General features: G+C 36.1%; 2 protein-coding genes across 2 annotated transcripts; one reads left to right on the top strand and one right to left on the bottom strand.

Annotated features, from left to right (window-relative positions):
* The first annotated feature begins 214 nt into the window (after window positions 1-214).
* Window positions 215-17,717, top strand: LOC101741531 (transferrin 2). Its single transcript, XM_004927569.3, has 15 exons — window positions 215-1,048; window positions 1,208-1,404; window positions 2,690-2,812; window positions 3,433-3,594; window positions 3,999-4,132; window positions 4,855-5,166; window positions 5,673-5,879; window positions 6,883-6,991; window positions 7,673-7,855; window positions 11,198-11,368; window positions 11,965-12,134; window positions 12,574-12,717; window positions 13,332-13,519; window positions 15,822-15,981; window positions 17,079-17,717. Exons 1-15 carry the CDS (start codon window positions 1,006-1,008, stop codon window positions 17,344-17,346), a joined length of 2,571 nt encoding a protein of 856 aa, XP_004927626.1. The 5' UTR covers window positions 215-1,005; the 3' UTR covers window positions 17,347-17,717.
* Tert (telomerase reverse transcriptase) lies at window positions 17,448-19,954 on the bottom strand. Its single transcript, NM_001044201.1, is given in 1 exon segment — window positions 17,448-19,954. A coding segment is annotated over 1 exon segment (2,112 nt). The 5' UTR covers window positions 19,824-19,954; the 3' UTR covers window positions 17,448-17,711.
* Window positions 19,955-20,665: the final 711 nt, after the last annotated feature.

Genomic DNA, 20,665 nt, shown 5'->3' with positions numbered 1-20,665 from the left:
TTTGTGTGAGGGATACGCCAAATCACACGGTTTGGTGTACAACTGTAAAAAGTCGGAGATCATGGTCTTTGAGACCAGGGGTGGGATGCATGATAAAATACCTCACGTAGTACTCAACGGAACGCCATTGACAAGAGTTTATAAATTTAAATATCTCTGCCATGTGTTGACCCCTGATCTCAAAGATGATGAAGATATTGAACGAGAGCGGAGAGCGTTGTCGGTTAGAGCAAACATGATAGCTCGCAGGTTTGCACGGTGTTCACTTAAAGTCAAGGTCACCCTCTTTAAGGCCTACTGTACTAACTTTTACACGTGTAGCTTGTGGGCTGGATATACTCAAAGATCGTACAACGCTCTCCGTGTTCAATATAATAACGCGTTTAGGGTGCTGGTGGTGCTGCCCCGCTTTTGTAGCGCATCAGGGATGTTTGCAGACGCGCACATAGATTGTTTTTACGCTACCATGCGTAAGAGGTGTGCATCTCTGGTAAGCAGAGTGAGGGCCAGCTCCAACAGTATCCTGAGCATGATCGCAAGCAGGCTGGGCTGTGTATACATGGGTCGCTGTGGTGTCATCTCCCATGGGATGTTACGACAGTAATTCATTGTGATGTAAATATAACTACTAACATAGGTCTAAGTCTTATTAACAATTTATATGAATCATGGTTACTTGCAATAAAAACATTATTATTATTATTATTATATTTTATCTCACATTAACTCATTTCATTTCGTGCCATCCCATGTTTCATAATAATAAACTTTATTTCATTTCACTTCATATTACCATTTTTTATAAAAATAAGAATATAAATTAAAATAAGACTTGACCTAAAGGTTACCAGGGCAAAAAATAGTTTAAAAAAAGTTTAATGTTTGGGTGTGTCTAAATATTTGCAAACACATTTAATAACCGAAATTAAATTCGGAAATAAATATGTTTAGAGTGAAACTTGAACTTGATATTATGTAAAGTAACAATCTGGTACAGAGAATACAATGGCAGCTATTTTTTCATTTACAATTTTATGTTTTATTACCGGTAAGTTTGTACTGCAACCGCACCTTTACGCTTATTTATGATTTAGTGTAATCAACTAGATATAAACTGTTGGAAAAAAAAAAGATTCTTCATAATAAAAGAAATCGAAAATTTTATTCAATCGAATTCAATTCAATTCATTAGTTTATAACGTTTCAGCTCAAACTTCAGCTAACTACTTTGGCAGCGAAAATGTTAACAAAATAGGAAGCATCCAAAGGAAAGAAGGTCAAGATCTAATAACATGGTGCACTATATCAGCATTGGAACAAAAAAAATGTGAAAAACTTATGAAGAGTTCTTTGCAGGATAAAGGACTTTTTGGGAATGATTATATTGAGTTGCAGTGTAAAAAGGTATGAAATTAATTCAATTTTATTTCACGATTGATTAAGTGATAGTGAAGCAAGCTAGAATTTTTTTATACAATAATATAGTTCTTCTATACTGTTATTGCTACTCTTATCTCTAGTAGAAGTTGTAGTGGGAAAAAACTTTTTTAACTCCTAGTTGTAATTTAAAATTGACTCTGTAGTTTGTGCAGCTTCTTACAATTACTTATATGGTGACATAAACAAATGTAAATTTATACTGTTCTTGTTATAAAAATCAGTTATTCTTTATTTAGTACAATCTTCTTATGAATCAACAGTTAAACTAAATATTGGTAGGGAATTAATGGTTGCTCAAGAAGAATAAGTACTTGTACACTTGTAAATTGCTGAAAAACATCATAGAATATATCTGAGTTGTAAGCATAGGCTAGTGAGGCCTTCAGTAGCATTATGGCATGTTCTAGAGAATTGGCAGTATGCTGAGTATGCATGTATAATGATTCTAGGTTAAATTCCACCTCACACGCACTGTATGACAATAATTCACCATGGCCACACTATTTTAGTGTAATAGAATCCTACTTGAAGCAAATAATTATAAAATTAATCTAATCATAAAACTACACATTTTCTAAGTTATGATAGATATTTACAAAAAATTGAAAAAATGACACGGAACCTTACATATCAGAGTACACTACTGCATAGCTATGGCTGCAACTCAGTTTAAAGAAGTCGTCGTGGCCTAAAGGATAAGACGTCCGGTGCATTCGAATGTAGTGATGCACCGGTGTTCGAATCCCGCAGGCGGTACCGATTTTTCTAATGAAATACGTACTCAACAAATGTTCACGATTGACTTCCACGGTGAAGGAATAACATAGTGTAATAAAAACCAAACCCGCAAAATTAAAATGTGCGTAATCACTGGTGGTAGGACTTCTTGTGAGTTCGCACGGGTAGGTACCACCACCCCGCCTATTTCCGCCGTGAAGCAGTAATGCGTTTCGGTTCGAAGGGTGGGGTAGCCTTTGTAACTATACTGAGACCTTAGAACTTATATCTCGAGGTGGGTGGCGCATTTACGTTGTAGATATCTATGGGCTCCAGTAACCACTTAACACCAGGTGGGCTGTGAGCTCGTCCATCCATCTAAGCAATAAAAAAAAAAAAGTTTTTATGCTTTGCACTCAACAAATGATGTTTGTTTGTTAGCACTTTATTTGATGAGCAAAAGTAACCTGTATAGTTCAAAGGGTAATTTTCAAGTTATAACAAAGTTTCTCTTACTTTAAAAATGCAACAGGCATTCGACATTGAAGAGTGTATGAAATGGCTAGAACAAGAAGAGGCTACACTGCTTGGCTTAGATGCAGGAGAAGTGTATGTTGCTGGCAGATATCATTCTCTTGTGCCCATATTACAAGAGGTAAGTTGGAGAGTTAAATCTTTCTTAATATTAAAACCAAAATATTTAAATATCATCTGCAATATTCTTCATATGAGTAAATGGAATAGAATATTTTTGAAAACTTGATAAACAATCTCATGGCCTACCTGTTAGTGCAGAGGTCATAGACAAATAATATCGAATATTATCAGTTTCATTACTTCGAATTATATAGTTCTATACAGTTTGTCCCACAAAGGGTCATACCAAAAATGATATAGTGTTCTATTAGAATAGGTGTGTAGATGGAAAAAAAGTTTCCAAAAAGTAAGTAATATGTACAAAACAAAAAAAATATTCTTCTACCAACCCTTTTCTGATGTTGTATGCATCTCGTTCTGATGCTTAATACCAAATGAACAGAACAACTATTTTTTTATGTAATAATTATTATTTTTGTTGTATGAATTCAAGACTATTATAGAACATTTCAAACAATTCGTAAATTAGTTTTTGTATGAATTTACTAATTACAACTAAGATTTTTTTTACATTTTAACGTAATCTACATTGTTCAAACAGAACACGTTAAAAATAGCCATGTTTCGCTTTTTAGCACACCTTGTACATTAATTAACTTACTTATTTTTTTACTGCAGTTAGATGGGCGTGGAGAACCGTACCAATATTCTGTTGCTGTAGTTCGTAAAGGAGGACTACCAAATATTCAGCCGGGGTATGGTCTTCAGGCCATGCGAGGAGCAAAAGCCTGCTTTCCCAGTGTCGGTTCATTGGCAGGATGGGTAATGCCGATACATGTAGTAAGTAGCGTTTTTTTTACTGAAAGATTTAACTAGCCTTTTTTTTACCTACCTATTCGCTGCTAGCCTAACTGGCAACGCGCTGACAGGCAGGTCAGCTCAGGGGCTCAACCTGAGAGAATTTTTCAACACTAGCCCTAGCAAGAGCAGTGATTCGCAGCATCTACCATCAGATCGGAGTCGCGACCCACTGAGAAGATCCGGTGAGAAACCCAGTGGGTTTTGCTTATGGGTCAATTCGCTCGTTGTTATGGACGAGTTCGAAATATATTTTATAAGCATAGATGACAGAAGACCTCTATACATTGAGCTGTATCTTAATGAGTTTAATTTGAATCAACCTAAACTAAATTGCCAAAATTAATATTGTACTTAAAATATTATACATCTAATAAACTTCACAGTTAATGCAAGAAGGTGGACTGAAGGTCACTGATTGCAACAATCACGTCAAATCAGCAACCGAATACTTTGGAGAATCTTGCGCGCCAAACTCATTAAAGGACCTCTATAACCCGATTGGGGATAATTCCGATAAGTAAGTGGTTTATTTTTATAAGCGGTACATTAAAAGCAGAAGCATAAGTCTGATCTACATTTTAGTTAGTTTTTTTTTTCTTTTACAAATCTCCCCCCCATTGATTTAGACTTAAAATTTTACATTGGTTAATTTATTTATTATTTTAAAATTTGTGTGTTTAAAATGGATAGATATCACAGTGGAAATAATTTATCTATATAAAAGTGGTGCTGGTGACAGTAATTTTTATCTTTTGAACCATTGGTCGAATTAAACTGACAACTTTATTATATTGTACTAGCGACCCGCCCTCGCTTCGCTTCGGAAACATTAAAACACACATGAAACCAAAAAAAAATTATTTAAAAAAAATTAAAAAAAGTAGCCTATGTTCATCAGGGACAATGTCAGCTTCTAATGGAAAAAGAATTTTTCAAATCGGTCCAGTACTTTCTATTCCTATTCGAAACAAACAAACAAACAAATCTTTCCTCTTTATAATATTAGTATAGATACCTAAATGCTTTACAAACTTTGAATGCTGTAGGGGCTGCCAGGAGATTGTTGGGATCATCATTTTTTAGTCCATGTCACTGCTCATAACACACCACTCTGTCCCTATCTAAAGCTCGCCCAAACTTATCTCTCTACGGAAGGAAACGTAAAAAAAAAACGTTTGCGTATCGCTTTTCTAGACCAATAAAAGTGTATTTCTGATCATTATAATTTTATTTTCGCAGGCTATGCAAACTATGCTATGGCGGTGCCGGTATTCGATGCACACTAGCCGACCCGTTCGCCGGATATGAGGGAGCCTTGAAATGTCTCGTAGCTAACAACTCTGGGGATATTGCCTTCGTACGTGACACCACTATACAGCACGCCCTGCTCTCTCATAAGATACTTGGCGGCATAACCGAGGATCAGTTCGAGTTGATATGCCGAGACGGATCCCGGAGGCCGGTCACGGAGTGGGAACATTGTAACTGGGGCAAAGTTCCCGCTGATGCTATCGTTACAACGAGCGCTGCCACTCCTGAACAGAAGAGAAGGTGCTTTAACTCATTTAATAGTTACATAATATTAGGAATGCTATTTCTATGTTTAGGAGATCAGGACCTGGAGTATGAAATACAGAAAAAGGCTAGAAATGCCTTCTAATAAGCTTGCCACGCAACTAACCACACTGGACCTAATAAATAGGCTTAAAAGGCGACAAATCCTAAGTCGATAGACACGATTGACCAAGTGGAGCAGTCTCGATGGAGATTTTGCTCTGACCGCCTAACAGCTTTCAACACATCTGCTCATAGTCTAGCTGACTGATTGCAAGAAAAAGAAGAAAAAAAATCCTAGTAATGTATTTATTGTAAAAAATATATGTTTAGGTACAATTTGTCGGTTCTCTGATAATATGTTAGTGATATTCATGACTAAAAACAGTTAATATGTTTGAATTTCTATATAATTTTATTCGATGCATACGGAAGTTTTGATTTGTGTGCGACCCGCAGTGACCTTTAAAAGTGTTAATCTGTTATGAAAACTTTTTTCCCAGGTATCAAAACTTCCTACAGCGCATCGTCCAACTGTACGGGGAGCCGAACCGATTCAACAAAATGTACAACGCCACGGTGTACCAGCCGAAGGACAAATTCGGGAATATTCTATCGTCATCTACGGAACCAAACAGATTTTCATACGATAATTATAATTTTAACAAGGATCGATATTACGATAACAGAGAAACCGAGAGCGATATTCGGTAAATAAATTACTTTTTAATATATCATTCAGATCGAGAGGTTATGTGAGTCGACTATTATCAAAGCCGGCAATGTGACTTTTGAACAATTATTGGTAAATCAGAAAAACGAATTATTGACTTTGTATTCCATTGGCAGTCACAAAACTCTTCTGAACGACATCTTAGATAAATAACAGGTTAAGTTAACCTTTATTTAATGCAGGTTTTGAACCGTATTCTTTGAAGGAGACGATTAACTTCAAATCAATCTGTATTGACATATCAATAATTTTTTTTTGTCCAAATGCACAGATTGCCACCTTTGATAATAGACGACTCATGTTATAGGCGAATTTTAAATGTAAGTTCGATCGGGCACAACTTCCATAAATGCCTTTAGATTTCGAATACGCTGTCAGAGAATAACACAATACATGGCAATAATTTTTTTTTAGTTTTAGTTGGAATTTGGTATTTTTTTTTATTGCTTAGATGAGTGGACGAGCTCACAGCCCACCTGGTGTTAAGTGGTTACTGGAGCCCATAGACATCTACAACCTTGAGATATAAGTTCTAAGGTCTCATGTTTTAGTTACAACGGCTACCCCACCCTTCAAACCGAAACGCATTACTGCTTCACGGCAGAAATAGGCAGGGCGGTGGTACCCACCCGCGCGGACTCACCAGAGGTCCTACCACCAGTATAATCTATCCTGTTTACTTAAGTTGTAAATCATTATTATGTTCCTGACAGACTCTATACAGTACAATTGACACTTAGACGTCATGTGTCAAGGTGCACAATAACCACCGAACACCAACTGCACCATTCATCTAACACCATCTGATCAGACCAAAATTAGTCCTTAAAGTACCTATCACCTTTGTAACACATAACAATAATACATACCGGCTTAATGATAGGACCACAGTTATTCCAGTCCGAGTTGGATAGTCCACTTCGTGCCTCAATGGGTAGCATTCATTGCCCAAGTAGTAAAGCTAAATTATTAATTAACAGGGTCAGCACATTGCCTCCATACCAACAGCGGACCGATGACACAGGAAGACCTATTGAATTACCATTTCAATTGTTCTCGTCGAATGAGACAACCGACTTACTACTACAGGTATTAATCGATACTAGCATAGTCTCTCTGGCAAGAAACGCAAGAAGCAAAGTTATATGAACGGATTTTACATAAATCCTATCCAGAATAGTCTTTTCAAACAAAATAACAGCGGCTTGGCGCTGCTCGTGGCCTTGCTGACGTCGATGAGCGACGGTAACCATTAGCCATCAGGTGAGCTGTATGCTCGCCTGCCTACAAAAGCTATAAAATACTTCAAAGCGACACTAAAAAGTGACAAAACACGTATAGGATTCATTATCTGATAGAATAAGATTAGAATACTTCTTAAGGTTTCACTTTTACAGGAACTACATATATATATTTATTTTGTATTACTTAGATGGGTGGACGAGCTCACGGCCCACCTGTTGTTAAGTGGTTTCCGGAGCCCAGAGACTTGAGTTCTAGAATCAAAAAATTTTTAGTACAATGGCTGCCCCACCCTTCAAACCGAAAACTGCTTCACGGCAGAAATGGGCAGAGCGGTGGTACTTACCCGAGTGGGTACAAGACGTCCTACTACCGATTCAAATTCAATGGAATGCATGAAAAGAGACAAACATATACACTTATAGGATTTAGCTTGCGATAGAATGAGATACTTATAATAATAAATCGCGTAGACCTGCGCTGCAGACATATTTTCTTTCTTCTTCCTAAAAAAGCCTTTCCTTGCAGGACTCAACGATAAACTTCATAATATTGTCGGAGAGCGAACAGGCAGCTAAACACATATTGAACAACAAGTATGTTGGCGACCAGGCCGAGAAGGCGGTTATGGGCATTAGAGATTGCCCGGTGAAACGCGCAGCCCTATGTGTGACTAGTGACCCAGAAATGGACAAATGCGTAAAGATGAGGGTAAGAAGTTTTTTTTTTATTCCTCCGTTTGTCCACGGTATCTTTTCGTAGTGCCTGACCCAATTAAATAAGTGGTCCATGCCACCCATGATCGAACACATGTGGTCGTGATCCTCAGCAGCGAGGGGACGATGAAGAAAAAAAAAGGGAAGATCTATACAAAACACAACTGGGTATGGTATTAGCGTGTATAGAAATACGACCGCGCTATACTCAACACAAAAACCAATCAACCCATCACTAAAAGCGTAGACGACTTACGATTAAACTTGTAGAAATAAAGTACCGTACAATGGGGTAAATAGGGACAAAATCGACCTTCAGATTGAATTTTAAAATAGTTCCAATTAAATAGTCACTGCTCAACCAAAGAAATAAGTTGAGTCTTGAACGTACCTAGGTGATAAAAACCGTTACATTATTTTAATTATTCATTTTAAAGAAATGATCGGTAAAATAATGGCCGTCCCAATTTACCTAGCGTCCGGGGTAAATTGACACGGTTAAGGGTTAAATTGGGATATTTGTAAGGGTTGTCAACTCGCAGTACTGCGATATATAGGTAGGTGCCATATAATTATTTATATGGACCGAAATGATGAATACAATCCATAATTTAAGCACAATACACAACATAGTGTAAATTAAGTTGGTTTCTATTCCGAAGCGATGTGACGTGAATGATAATCAACAATACAATGATCAAAAAAAGTATGTGCATGTTATATTTTAGAAAATTATTATTTAATTTCCTTAAAAATCACAACTCTGAAACAAAATCATAAAATAGAATAAAAAATAGAAAACAAAAGGACTGGAAATGCATTAATACAATTTTATTTAATCAACATTTTCAAAATGATCTTTGGGCAAGAGTAAGATATCAGGTGAATAAGATAAAAAAACAGCTTTATCTGATTACTGCCAATAATAACAAAAATAAAAGAAATTCTTTCTAAGCTAAATAACTAAACTCAATTAATTCACTCACTCATAATTGGATATCTCGGATTTTTAATTAATGTTACATTTAAAATCTGAGGCCTGATTTTATTTGTGTGTGTTCGTTGTGAATGTTAACAAAATCATGATTCGACGCGTGAATAGATTCTGAAATAACAAAAGTTTTGATTCGTTTGAGTTCTTTTAACTTTTAATTTTTTTATTGCTATAAAGAACATACGACCGTGCAGATATTACAAGGTAAATGTCGCGAAAAAAGTAATTATATATATACTTTTCTTTTACCTATAATACTTACATAAACTAACTGATAAACACATTAATCTTCTTTACATCACGCAATTAAGTGATAGTATAGGCTAAAAAATCTATTATAAGATATCAGTGACAACCCTAACAAGCCATCCCTATTTTGTCTTTTGGCGTTCCAATTTTGTGTTTTCTCGTCCCTAATTTTTCCAGTCTTGTTCCAAATTACCCTACATACGTCCCAATTTTCCCCAAAAAGAAAGGAAAAAATATACATTTTTTATTTTGTCGAAATATTGTATTTAAAATAAGAATATTGCAACTTACCGTTTGTTGTGGTATTTCCAGGTGTATTAAAAACTTATATAAACTGTGATCTTATTGAAAAAACAACGATAATATTACTTTTTTTAAAAGTTATTTAAGCTGTTTTAAAACGCACTTTTCAACCACTATTTTAAATTTAATTTGACGAATTTTTGGGACCAACTAAACTCATGTTTAGTACTTCCATAGTTAACTTGGTTTTTCTTCTATACATTGATAAACATTACCTTAAAGAAAATTAGGTAGATTCCGTGCTACAAGTACTTTGAGAATCTTCCGCAGGTTTGTCCCAATTTACCCCAGAATCCCAATTTACCCCATGTCATGGTACAACTAATCTGGAAACACTTCAGTCATCACTAGTCCCCAACTTTTTGGCGGGAACGCGAGGAGTGAAGTGGTGTGATTTGTTTTATTTTGTCTATTTAGTGTTTCTTCAGGTTTAAATGTGTAATAACGGTGGTTTATTAACTGTTAATTATCCGTGAAAGTGCAGAAATGTGGAAAAATGAAACAAAGTCGCTGGACGTAACTTCTCGGATTACGAGTCTACTCCAAAAAGTCCACTGAAAAATCTCAATAAATGACCACCATTTGACTTTTTGTTAATAAACGAAAATTATAATATATTTTAGAAAATAAAGAACAGTTTAAAAAAAAAATAAAAAATTACTGAGCTTATATTATTTCATCCCATATCATCTCATCTCACTTCATTTAATTTCATCTCAGCTGATTAATTTGGGTATCGTTCGTTTTATATTATTCATAAACTGTAAATAATTAAAACCAGCTAATTATAAAAATCTTATTACTCGAAGCTGGCTAACGCACAAACCGTGCCGGAGCCGTAAATGACCACCATTTTACTGAGATTATATTTCATCCCATATCATCTCATCTCATTTCATTGAATTTCATCTCACTTGTTTAATTAATCATCTTCATTTCGTTTCACTCCATATTCTCTTTTTTTCATAAAAATAACATTAAAAATTAAAATAAGACATCATTTAAAGGTCTTAGTTACCAGGTCATGTGGCGGTAGCCATCATACAACGCAAGATATTTGACAGATGCCTGAAACTCGCTTACGACCTTTTCAAGAAAAGCTTGCACATATACAATTTCCGAACAACATTCGGAGTAGCCCACTGAGTTTCGCGCCGGATCTTCTCAGTGGGTCGCGTTTCCGATCAGGTGGTAGATTCTGCGAAGCACGGCTCTTGCTAGGAATCGTGTTAGCAACGTCATCAGGTTTGAGCCCCGTGAGCTCACCTACTATTTAAAGCGACGCTGATATAGCCTCTTAAGGCTATCAGCTTAGGTAGGAAAAAAAAGGGTGCGTGTACTTACGTACGCGCGTAAGAAGTTATACTTTTTTTTTTTTTTTTTAATAATTGAATAATTAACAATAAATATTTAACGTTAATAATTTAATAATATTTAGTATGAATTATATTAAGTAATAATTTTGTCATTTATATTACTAAAAAATGAATGCTAATAACACTTTTTTTTACGAGTGTACATGTGCGAAAGTTCACCTGCGGCTATGTTCAGACTCGCCAAGTTACGTCGGTCGTATTGTAATGAGCGATTTAGTGGGCAACTTCATTTCTGTCAATTTTGAGACACGGTGCGTGCGCATCGTAAAATTTCACTCTCATCAATTTTTCATAACGGGCCTAAAGAAGTATAAATTAAAAAAAAAAAAAAACATCGTTCGGACCCTCGGTCTAATCTAAGATCCTCCCTTTGTCGTTTAAGCATCCCCAAAGTCATAAAATCACTTGTCGGCAGAGAGCGCTGAAGGCGGCGTCGCTGTCCCCCGAGCTGAGCTGCTGGCGCGCACACAGCTCGCGGCACTGCGCGCGCGCCATCGCCGCCGGCTCCTGCGACTTCGCGCTGTTCGACGCCGGCGACATGCTGCACGCCGCGCAGCACGACCGCCTCGTGCCCTTCATGCAAGAGGTAACCGCCGCCGACTACTCGGAACGGAGCAGATTCGTGACGTCATGCTCCCTATGTCGCGAACCAGGCCTTTCATAAGTTGCTGAAGTCCATGGGCGACGGTAATCACTCACCATCAGGTGGGCCGTATGATCGTCTGCCTACATGGGCAATAAAAAAAAATAAAAAAACGAGACTTAACCGACCTCTATGTCTCAATGTGAATGGCGGAGTACCGATACCTACCATACAGCAGAAGGATCGAGATATGTCGTGTAATCGCGCTGACGACATAATAAGACGCTCAAAATAAGATTGCGTATGTATACAAGTTCCGAACAATAACATTCGGATTTTCGTTCTACCGAAAAAATTCACCCTCGCGGTGAAAGCACTTTAACGTTTCCTCACCGACCATCATTCTCCTGTCTTTCTCCCAGTCACCTGGGGTCGGCGCAACATGCTTTCTCCTTCCATACTCCTCTATCATATACCATTTCTTCGCTCACTCCCCTCTTACACATATCGTCTTTCACGTAGTACATTCGTTCTTAGGTCTACCTCTGTCTCTACCGTATCCTCATCGATGTATTCAATAAATAAAGGAATGATAACAGGTATACTCAAGCGGCGATAGCTGGTACTACGCGGTGGCCGTCGCCAAAGAACAGGACCCGGATACGGATCTGACGTATCTGCGCGCCAAGAACACGTGCCACACCGGCATAGGCATGGCCGCCGGCTGGCTATATCCGCTGGCTTATCTGCTGTCTAACGGATGGATCAGGTAAAAAGAAAAAAATATTTTTCACGTCACGTAACATATTATAGTTAGGTATTGAATTACAAGGTCTACACTACTAACGTTTCCCAAATAAAACCTGGTTTAAGCTGAACCAGCAAAATAATATACCAGGTTTTCTTTTTTAATAATAATAATCTTACATAGTATTTTGAAAAAATTGTATATTTAATATCTTTTTTTATATAAATATAGATTATAATAATAACAATTGGGGAAGATCACACACTGTCATCTGTCCCCAAACTAAAATTCCCCCTGCCATGAGAACTAGAGAAAGTAATATCTTTATTAGCTTCACTTGGATGATTTCCTATATAAGGTTTTATACCTAATTTATTTATTTTGTATTTGTGATAGCCTATTAAAACTCGGCATTTCTAATTTTCTAAACTGTACTTATTAAAATAAAATTCGCGATCAGGCCGTACGGTTGCAACGGGGCCCACGCAGCAGCCGAGTACTGGACCAAGTCCTGCGCACCCGGAGCGTTGAGCTCTGAATACGTGGACTCGGGCAGCTTGCCTTACGACAACCTCTGTCACTTATGTCATGGTGCCTCTTTCAGGTAAGCAAAAAGTTAAGTTATATCTGGGTTCTTCGCTAGGAAAACCCAGGGCCTACCTCTGAGTACTTCGCTGAAACCTCGTCTAGAGGACTTGTCATAGAGCACACGACGTGTCTGTAGTCAGTTAAATGGTTATAGAGTAATTATATAACTATAATGTCTCTAATTCTGGCAAAAGTGTTACAAAAATGCATAATCCTGCTGGAACTATGCAGTGTTTGATTCAAAAATGCGCAAAGTATTATTCGACAATATGCGATGTTCGACAAAATAGGCTTCTTTTTTAATTAAGACTAGCTGACCCGGCAGACTTCGTAGTGCCTCAAACGATAAATAAAAGACCTAAACTTTTGTATAAAATAAACATAAAACAAACAAAAGGAATCCGTCAGAATATTTTTATTTAATTCCGAGCATTTTCATATTTATCTACCTTTTAAACATTCTCTGAAATTCCACAAATAATTCAAGACCAAAATCATCCAAATCGGTCCAGCCGTTCTCGAGTTTTAGCGAAACTAACGAACAGCAATTCATTTTTATATATATATAGATAGAAGATAGATAATCTATTGATGAGTTATAAATGAGCTATGGGCTTTATTTTGGTTCAGACGTTGTCGGCGCGACGCGAGCGAGCAGTACTTCGGTCACGTGGGCGCGGTGCGGTGCATGGTGGAGGGGGGCGGGGACGTGGCCTTCGTCCGCCACACCGCGCCCGCAGAGGTGTCCGCCGGACGACGCCGCGAGTTCTGGGCGCGCGACCTCTTGCCCGACGACCTGCAGCTTCTATGTCCAGACGGTACGGCAGATATACTACTGACAATAGCATGCGAGGACCCCGGGGCGTTACAATTGAGACTTTTTTTTTATTGCTTAGATGGGTCAACGAGCTCACAGCCCACCTGGTGTTAACGTAAATGCGCCACCCACCCTAGTTCTAAGGTCTCAAGTATAGTTACAACGGCTGCCCCACCCTTCGGACCGAAACGCATTACTGCTTCACGGCAGAAAGAGGCGGGGTGGTGGTACCTACCCGCGCGGACTCACAAGAGGTCCTATCAGCAGTAAAATGACTTGAAGCCCATTGCCCACTTTGCATTGTATTTGTTTATCAGAGTCCATAGACATCAACCGTAACTGAGTTGAAACGATTATGGGCGGTATCGTGTCCTCATCATACAATTTGGTACCGGATAGTTGCTATCGAGGGTCGCGGCTGTAGTGCTGAAAGGTTTCGGTTACCCTCCTTATAATGAGTGGGGGGGGGGGTGGAGCAACTGGATGACGGATGACTGCACTCCCTGACCTAGGCAATTTCTGACCCAGCGAAGCACGGAATAGATAAATAAGGTTGGAAAGGCCTTTGCTCTAATTTTGTATTAGAACCAGTGTCGCCGCTTCATCCCCACTATTTTAATTTCTACACATACACACACTGTGATTACAAGTATTTCGCACACAACAAAAACACCCACACATAAATCTCAGGACAGATATTCGTTCGCAAACTAGCACAAAACACCCGTAGGCCTACACACTCACACACGCAAAAAGGCAATAAAAATGTTCATACACGCTAGTGCTTGATAAAATCGATATTCTTTATCGATAAATTATCTGATGAATGAATGGAGAAAATGAAACATGAAATAAATATTGAAAAAAAAAACTATTTTACTTTTATTAATTACAAATAGTCACTGTCGCTGGAATAAAACGTATTTGTTAAGCAGTTGGCGCTTGCTATTAATTGCGAATGAATTTTTCAAAACTAAGTGTATTCTGATTTTTTTTATGATAAAATCATTTTCAGTAAAATGTTTAGAGTAAATAGTACTCGTCTTTGTCTCCAGTTTCCTCTACCTGTCACGTCAATCCATTGTTCCCTGGCGTTAGGTTCTTTAGGAAACCTAAAATTTTTAATTTACTGCATAAGTCAAATAGCATTTTACTTAGATTTTAATACATCTTAGACAATATAGTAAATACCCGTAAATTAGAGGTCTTCATGTCACATGTCCCTTTATATTATACCTTCACTTTAATTCAATGATAATAATTCAATAATAATAATACATATTTATTTTACTCAAAATACGTCTCACTAAGAATATACTAGGTATCATTAATTAAATATAAAATAATGCAAAAATTATCCATGTCAAATGTAAATATAGTCGAGAATTCTGTCGATGATTTTACCACATGGTCACCTCACTATCGACAAACTGCACGGCCAATCAGGGCAAAGGCCGAAATTTCAAAGATTGAAGTGTAGAGAACGCAATGCATGTAGTACATTGGAAGCTGACTTGGTCATTGCGTTCATTGGGCGAGTACACATCGCGCAATGTATGCTATTTATAACTTGCTGCAATAATATTGTTAATGTTTGGAATTTCATAATGCTCAGTATATTTTTATGTTTTAGACAAATAATATTGTAATTAAATGGTAATTTCGACTTACCGATCGAAAGATATACCTCCTCGCTCTATACTTGAGGTCTGATTTTTTGTTTTACAAGTTATAATTGCACAACACGGCACTATAAAGCGGAGATCTGTTCGCCAAGTAGTCCGAAGCGCACTAAACGCGGTGAATGAAAGAATCGGTCGAGTTATGTTTGTTCTATCATAACTGTGGCACGCTTGCCCCGCCTACATTACCATTCCAACCTTATTTATCTATTCCGTGCAGCGAAGTATTCAACTGTCTCGAACGCATGTTGTTAATCGGCCTACCGCCAACGCGTAGGCGAAGTCAGGCGATTTCCTCTCGACCAAAAAAAAACTTCAAAATCCCAACGCATACATAAAAAGGGCGATGAAACATTCCATCCTATACAAGCTAACAAAACGCTCTCCCGTCAGTTATTACGCTGACTTATGACATGTACTAAACTGGATTTTTTTATATTGATATTGCTTAAAAAGAAGTTGGAGTTTGTTTAAAAAAAATTGTGTCAAATGAAATAACCGGCATAATCGCAAAATTGCATAACTAAATATGATTCAGTATCAATGGGACGATTAATAAAACAAAAATATAATAAGCTTTATTCTTTAAAATTACAAACATGAAATTATAATCTTACTCAGGCACCCGCGCCAAAATGCACGAGTACAGACACTGTAACCTCGGCAAGGTCCCAGGATCGGTCCTGATGGGGCGGGCGAATCATACAGAACTCGACGCTTTTTCGAATTTAATGGTATACGCTCTACAATTCTACGGGGCTGTCACTTCTGATGAATTCAGGTAAACATTAAATAGTGTGTTCAGTTTGTACATAACTTGTAAATGCATAGTGTAAACAGCAATATTTTTCTTGAAAATATCTCGATGCCTCCAATGAACACTACTCTATAGTCGGATTTTTTATTAGACGAAGTAAACTGACGTTTACTGTGTTGTCAGTTTTTAATGAAATAAAAATAGTGTTGTGACAAAGTGAACGATTGAAAAAACTCCTGAATTAATGAAATTGCCTCGATTGTCTAGTGAATAGTCAGTGTGCCAAACTGCCGATATCGGGCACGGGGTTCGAATTTTAGCCGTGCTTTGTACATACCAACGAGTTTTCGACGAAACATTATGTTCCTATGGTATCTACCTGTACTGAATACCGAGTGTTTTAAACATTAAGAAAAACATTGCGAGGAAGCTTGTAAGACTGTCCTATTTCCAATGCATCATATAGTTGAAACTATAGATGTATAAAATATAACAATTATAGGTACATAGGTAATGAAAATAAAAAAAACTGATTGTAGTTACATACTACTAGTAACATATTATTATATTGGATCACTTTAATACAATTTTATTGTAAAATATAAATAATATTCTTTTATAGTTTGAAATTAATGATTAACTCTTCACACTCATTGTTCATTTATGTGATTGAACGAGAACTGAACGCATCACTATTACTTTAAATATAGCAACATTATTTCACAAAGTGACATTAGCTACTGTCAGCTGGCTTCGTCTAATTAAAAATCCGACTATAACTCAAAATTTTGAAATTTTCGATTTTACGCAAAGCGCTTCACTATTTTAAAAGTATTACAAATCATTATTGATGGGGTTCGAAGCAAGAGTAAATCAGCTAGTTACACAAAAAAAAACCATAAATATATCTGCAATAATAAAGATTTTATCAACTTTTTTCGTTTAAACGCTCCTCCTGTAAACCTAAGAATTTGGAGTTAGTGTCGTGTTCATTGGAGGCATCAATCGGCTTTCATCAAAATCTATATGTAGTTATGAATTACGAAAATAATTTATCGACTCATTTACACTAAATCCTTTTTTGTTTTTGTTTTTGTAAGTCCTTGTTTTTTCCTCCACAGTTTCAGCATGTTCTACTCTCAGCCTCCTTATTCCGATCTGATATTCAGTGATGTCGCAGTACGTCTGAAGCCACTGCCACATAATACACGCTCAGCAGAGATAATTGCTGGCCCGGCTCTGTTACGTGCGGCACGCATTGTGTCATGCGACGCACCTCAAGCCTCATACTACGTGGCTCCAGACCCCGAGTTCTTATCGCACGCTAATAAGAATCATATGGGGCATTTTCTAGCTATAGTTATATTTATTGTTGCACTTTTAAGATAATATTAGGTTCAAAGTTGCTTTGCTGGTAAATTATTTGCCTTGTAATAATGTGTAGGTTTTTGTACTAGTAAAACTCAGACATAATATTAAGTGAAAGTGCATTTAAAAAGCTGCTAGTGATTTTTATTTTGTACCATTCCATATATTCCAGTGAAAAACATCACAAATAAAACTGAAGGATTTCTTCAAAATTCAATATTCAGAAATAATAGAATATCCAATTTACTTTGTAAAACGTAATATTAATTAGTTTAAGACAAATGTGATTTTTAAACTTTATTCCGTCCAAATATGTGTACTGTACTTTGTGTTTATGCAATTAACTTTATTTTTTATGGGTATTACAAAATAATGTTTCTTAAACACTAGAACTTTTTTTTATTATAAACTTCAAATCCATATGGTAATCTATCCATTTTCTTCACAATAGCTCGTAAGTCTGAACGCCTACATATTTCTTTGATAGCATGATTTTGAACATCTCCATTGCTGCTTATAAAACGAGCATGTTCCCGCCATTTCCCAAACAAACAGTTTGATTTAGCTAATTCAATTTTTATTAATGGTATTAAATTGGAACATTTCCATGTTTTTTGGGCATTGTAATATAAAGCAAGCCATGACAAATACCGAAAATGATTTATACAATACACAAATTCAATCAGTTTTGGTTTAGCCATCATTAAATTTTCTAAGATTGCATTAGTGATTCTGACGGTGACCCTCTTTTTGTACAAAGGCAAGTAATTTTTCATATCTTTTTCACAGCATGCTATAGCCAATATTGTACAAAATTTATTACCAGAAAAACAAAAGGTAGTGAATACATGTTTCCAAATTAATTCTTCACTGTTGTATTGCAAATTAAATAAGTGACTACTTATTTGAATGCCTGACTGACCAATTCTGTTCTCAATGAATTTACTAATGTTCTCAACAGCACTTGTGAAGTTTATTTTGTAACATATCTGTCCATAGAAAATACTATTAACTCTACTGACCTCTAAAGTAACTGTGTTATAACTGTAACCTATGAAAGTAATATCTTCTGAATACCGTATGCTTGGATGCTGAAAGTTAACAGCAGTTTTACTATAGTTTACATTTCTGTAATTTGAAATTTTTGACAAAAATGCTATGGCATCATCAAAACAGTCTGTTATATATAAATAGTCATCCACAACCCTAAAAAACATTTTTATTTTCCGGTTATCAACTTTCAGATGTTCAGTCAAATACTTTTTGTCCATATATGAATAATACAGTTCTGATAAAGCTGGTGAGTATTTATACCCCTGTACTAAGCCTTCTTTCCATCTAAATATTGTAGAACCAAATCGCACAAGCAACGGTTTTCTTAATTCAGCTACTAAATTTCTAAATTGCTCTGACACTCTTTTCTTTAAAACCATATTGCTTTCTGTTTTATGATAATTCAAATAGTTTTCATGCAGAATTTTCATCATTTTATCGGTATTTATAGAGCCAAAAGCATCACTCAAATCAGTCTTAATAAAATATAGCTTAGGTTTATTTAACTCTAACCACTTTGAGTGCAATTTTGGATATGCAGTTTCAATTTTGTGTTGTTGGTTTCCAGTGAGTAGTTTTAGAAGTTGAAGCTTCTCTTTTATTCTATATTTTTGTCTCTTGTTTAACTCATCATTTCTGTATTTTACAATGGGTCTACAATCATAATTTGGTTTCAAAACTAGATGTAATTTGGGAACTTCTTTTATCAATTTCTTTAAATCCAGTCTTTTCGCAATGGGAAGGTTTCGTTTTATTTTTTTTCCTAAACAATAAGGTTCAAATTTTTCCATTACATTACTGAACAACATCTTTGAAATTTTCTTATCACAGAAACTTTGCCACTGACTTTTCCAGAAGTAAATAAGTTTGTTTTCATCTGAATCTAATTTACATGTTGTTACATAAAAAGTTAAACATATTATGGAAGGTAAAATTGCTGTTAATAACCATAACAAAATTTTATGCAGAATAGTATATGATATGTTTCTCCAAGGCAAAATGTCGAAATCCCATGTTTTCAAATATTTTTCGGGTAGTAAATGTTGCATTTTCATACTAAAAATTATGTCGTGTACCATACATCGAAATAACTTTTTATTTTCATAATTTCCAAAGAAATTAAATGGTACGATATCACAAAGAGCTTGATAAGAACATTTAAAAATAAATTCTTTATCGACTTCTTCTAAACCGACTTTTTGAGTCAGCTGATTAAAATACTGTGTAAAATCTTCTTTGCATTTGCTTTTTAGATTAGATTTCATTAGTGAAAAGATTTGAATGAGTTCCTTTGTTAAGCTAGAAATCGACGTTTCACTTTTCAACAAATATAAACAAAAAGTGGAATCGTCATAACTGAAAACTTTTGATTTCAAAACATTGTCAAACGACCGCAGATTGTATTTGTCCACAAAGTATTTTGAAAAACAAATGGGGGTATTCATATTTCGATAAATTCACTATTGTTCGAGGAAAGAACTATCTATAGATAGACTAAAAACCATAGATTACATATTACACTTATTAAATTGTTAATTTTTTATACGATTGCAGTTAAACATACACCATATTTACCTATGGCAGTTTCCCCATCACTGGCCAGCCTTTTATATTATATTTAAATTTTTTTTTATGACAAATCTATACTAATATTATAAAGAGGAAAGATTTGTTTGTTTGTTTGTTTCGAATAGGCTCCGAAACTACTGGACCGATTTGAAAAATTCTTTTTCCATTAGAAGCCGACATTGTCCCTGATGAACATAGGCTACTTTTTTTATTCTTTTTTTTATTTTTATTCTTTGGTTTCATGTGTGTTTTAATGTTTCCGAAGCAAAGCGAGGGCGGGTCGCTAGTGATAATATAAAGTGAAATGAAATGAAGTTGATTTAATATGAAACATGGTATGAAATAAAATGAGATGAGATGAGATGATATGGGATGAATATAATCTCAGTAAAATGGTAGTTATTTACTGAGACTTTTTCAGTGGAGTTCTAGGAGGATCCCGAAAAGCTACGTTCAACGGCTTTGTTTCATTTTCCCACATTTGTGCACTTTCAGAGATACTAAACAGTTAATAAACCACCGTTATTACACATTTAATTCTGCTCGAAATACCCAAATCAAACAGTATCTTCTCGTCTGCTATTAACTGGTTTGATAGTTACCTTCGGGGGCGCTCGCAATGTGTCCGTCTTGACGAGACTTACTCGGACTGGCAGAACGTCAGTGCGGGCGCTCCCCAAGGTGGTGTTCTTTTTCCTCTTCTGTTTTCAGTGTTTAT

Source organism: Bombyx mori, chromosome 26, assembly GCF_030269925.1.
Source record: "Bombyx mori chromosome 26, ASM3026992v2".
Classification (NCBI taxonomy): Eukaryota; Metazoa; Arthropoda; class Insecta; order Lepidoptera; family Bombycidae; genus Bombyx; species Bombyx mori.
This window is presented reverse-complemented; position numbering and strand designations above follow the sequence as displayed.

Excerpts from the sequence above, each read along its gene's own strand:
- LOC101741531 (XM_004927569.3), top strand. The coding sequence starts at position 1,006 with ATGGCAGCTATTTTTTCATTTACAATTTTATGTTTTATTACCG. Across the intron at positions 1,049-1,207 it reads AATTTTATGTTTTATTACCG|CTCAAACTTCAGCTAACTAC; the intron begins GTAAGTTTGTAC and ends ATAACGTTTCAG. Across the intron at positions 12,135-12,573 it reads CTGTCTAACGGATGGATCAG|GCCGTACGGTTGCAACGGGG; the intron begins GTAAAAAGAAAA and ends ATTCGCGATCAG.